Genomic DNA, 3,322 nt, shown 5'->3' on the forward strand with positions numbered 1-3,322 from the left:
AATAAGAGTAAGAACAAACAATAGATCCGGATTCCACACGTTGCTGTGGACTGGGGAGAGAGCTGCTCTGGGCGTTCAGTGTTCTTATGGCTTTGTTGTACTCGCCAAAGAATGCAAGCCACTTAATGAAAAAGGGAGCGGTAGGCCTTCAAAAAGGAGCGAGGGAGTGATGGGCAACCTCTAGATGTTGCTCGGTGAGCCGCCAAGTACCAGTCTTACAAGAGTACAGGCGTTAAAGGACTCTAATTCATTGCCTTCACTTGCGACGAGTAGAACTCACTCTCTTGCCACGCCTTTCACTCACTCACTTCAGTCTCCCTCAATCACTGCTGACTTTTGGGCGTTCTTTAACTCTCTTGCTATTACCCGCAGAGAGGTTCATATTCTCATATATCATATATAAAGAAGCGTAGCTCTATGTTTTACAGGCTACCCGCAGAGAGCGTCGACGGTGCATATTATCATATATAAAGAAGCGTAGCTCTATGTTTTACAGGCTACCATCAAAGTTTCGCTAACCGACAGGCAATGGAGTCAGCTTACGGGGTGGGGCGCAAGCAAGCGTAGCGAATCACATATAGTTGCGCAGATATCAAAAGGGCGGCTAGAAGGGATGGATGTCTGAGCGGTTTAAAGAGTCGGTCTTGAAAACCGAAGTATTGATAGGAATACCGGGGGTTCGAATCCCTCTCCATCCGCGAACAAATAAGTTCTCTCTTGCATTATCCATAGATAAGAACGAATCGACTGATATGATAGATGCAATGGCTAGGCTATACTTCTCCGGTTTTTTTGTGTTGATTTAGTTAGGACACCTTGTATCCCTAGAGTTTTCTTCCGCCCCGGGTAGATCATCTGTGGGAGCGTCGATATTGAGATAGATAAGCGTCGATATTGAGATAGAGAATATATAAGGAAGGAAAGAGGGGAGTTGGCTGATAAAGAAGGACAGTATAGATTGCGTAATAACCATTTTCGCTCTTCAATTCTCAGCTATATAGGGGACTTGGATGGTGAGCAAAAACAATTGATCAATAAATTGGTCAACTTTCGCATGATCGATGGTAAAAGAACGAGAGTTCGTGCTATTGTGTATCAAACTTTTCATCGCCCAGCAACTAGTATTTCTGAACGCGATGTCATCAAACTTATGGTTGACGCCGTAGATAATATAAAGCCTATATGCGAAGTGGTAAAAGTAGGAGTAGCTGGTACAACTTATGATGTACCTGGGATTGTAGCCAGGGATCGTCAACAAACCTTAGCTATTCGTTGGATCCTTGGAGCAGCTTTCAAACGACGTATAAGCTACAGGATAAGCTTAGATAAATGTTCATTTGCGGAGATACTGGATGCTTACCGAAAGAGGGGAATTGCACGTAATAAAAAGGATCATCTTCATGGACTGGCTTCCTCCAATCGAAGTTTCGCGCATTTCAGATGGCGCTAAAGTTATACCACTTCAAGAAAGAGAGCTCTTCCTCATTCAGTCATATTCCTATTGTCAGTCAGATATGGTTTACCCTTCTCCTTTTCCATTGAATTTCACAAAGAAAGATAAGTAGGCGAACATCTTTTCATAAATCAATCTAGTAGGCGAAACACCCTTTTCATTGAATGATAGAATATAAGTCCGGTTTTCCTTTTTCCATTGAATTTCACAAAGATTGTAGGCCTTCCTCATACTCCCCCCTTCATTCATTGAGTTGGAGGAAAGGAATACACTGGAGGCCCGCCCGTCATGCATTGCATAAAATAACCTTTCTTTTCATCAAAGAACACTCTTGTGCCTCAGGTCAATGAATACGAAAGGGCAAATCAATAGGCCATGATAAGTAGTTGGCACCTTCCTTCTAGTGACTCGTGGAGCTGAGAAATCAATCAAAGATACTTCAAAGGGAGGGAATCAAAGATACTTCAAAGGGAGGGAAGCTAGGATAGGAGTGCTAGTCCGAAAGGTCTCCTTTCCTTTTTCAGTCAGTTCCGCCCTTTACCTTTTTTCTGATTATTCTTAAGCAAGGTATAGTGCTTGTCTTCAGGCTTACAGCTACAAAGTCTAAATTAGTGCTTGTCCTCAGGCTTACAGCTAAAGGTATGGGGTGCTTGTCTTCAGGCTTACAGCTAAAGGTATAGTGCTTGTCTTCAGGCTTACAGCTAAATATATAAACAGGATTTGGATCTTCTTTTATGGTCCTCAGTATGTAAGATCACAGAAATCAAGGTTTGTCATTTCTGGAATTTGGAAAGTTTGCTTTTACACACGGCCTTCGAGAACAAAGAAAGGAGAAAGGAAAGGAAAGTGGAAGTCCAGAGAAAAGCAGAGATAGAGAGAGGGCGGGTAATCAAGAGAAGAGATAGAGGTAGAAGAATAGAGCGAGTCAAAGAATAGATTGAGTCAGCTACCACAGAAAGTCAAGGAATTTCAGCTGTGCCAAGCCAGAAGGAGAGAGATAAGAAGTAGTTTCAACAGAAGCAAGATATGGAGTAGTAACAAGATCTGAAGCCGGGTAAGAACGAGTCCTGTGAAGTAGTTTTGAACTTCTTAATAGGCTAGGGCAAGCGAGTTTCATTCCTTAACCGATAACCCAGTATTTGCTCTGTACTGTACTCTAGAGAACTACTTGAAAGCTGGTATGATCTAGCGCATTACCCTATGGTTCTCTTGCCCATGTTTTCTACTTGCAAATGCATTCTTTCTAATCGCCAAGATGTTTTTCGAAGTATTTCCCATAAAACTCCATTAAGTTGTGATTTAGTGCATTTCTTCCTATCATCTTTACCCTCTGGCTCTGTCAACTAAAACAGTTAATTCGGCTCATCCAACGGGGAGTCAACTAATACTGATGAAACTGGACCAGACCACCAATAAGAAAGAATAAAACAAATGGAGAATTGTTTGGCTCACTAGCACAGCACTAAAAGACAGGACTTAGCGCATCAAAGGCATCTAGATAGCAGCCCTCTTCAACACCCTCACTCGACACTGATTTCATTGCCCATTGCCTGGGAAACTCATTAACTCCCCGCTTCATCTCCTGTGAAGAATAGCTTCCCGCTTCAAAGCATGGAAGAGTTTCATCTATGTTGGAAGCAGTTCAGTCAGCCGGTTTACTCTACAACAGAGGTAGGCCCGGGAAACAATTGATGCTTTAACTCGAAACTATGAATTCCACTGGCACCGAGTAAACTCATTCCATTCCATTCTTAAGCAAGTGAGATGGAGCCAAGAGAGGTGATTGATCGGCGCAAGAGATAGATTGAATTCAAAACATATACAGAAGGGATGTGTCGGGTAACGAAGTATAGTCCAGGCCCTTAAGAA

At 42.6% G+C, this 3,322-nt stretch overlaps 1 protein-coding gene and 1 non-coding gene across 2 annotated transcripts; both read left to right on the forward strand.

The window, feature by feature from the left end:
- The first annotated feature begins 611 nt into the window (after positions 1-611).
- On the forward strand, positions 612-698 carry TRNAS-UGA (transfer RNA serine (anticodon UGA)). Its single transcript has one exon. It is a non-coding gene; the product is annotated as a tRNA-Ser (tRNA).
- Positions 699-764: 66 nt separating this feature from the next.
- Positions 765-2,263, forward strand: LOC103973530 (small ribosomal subunit protein uS7m). Its single transcript, XM_065176264.1, has 2 exons — positions 765-786; positions 900-2,263. Exons 1-2 carry the CDS (start codon positions 765-767, stop codon positions 1,448-1,450), a joined length of 573 nt encoding a protein of 190 aa, XP_065032336.1. The 3' UTR covers positions 1,451-2,263.
- Positions 2,264-3,322: the final 1,059 nt, after the last annotated feature.

This window comes from Musa acuminata, unplaced genomic scaffold (assembly GCF_036884655.1).
Source record: "Musa acuminata AAA Group cultivar baxijiao unplaced genomic scaffold, Cavendish_Baxijiao_AAA HiC_scaffold_429, whole genome shotgun sequence".
Classification (NCBI taxonomy): Eukaryota; Viridiplantae; Streptophyta; class Magnoliopsida; order Zingiberales; family Musaceae; genus Musa; species Musa acuminata.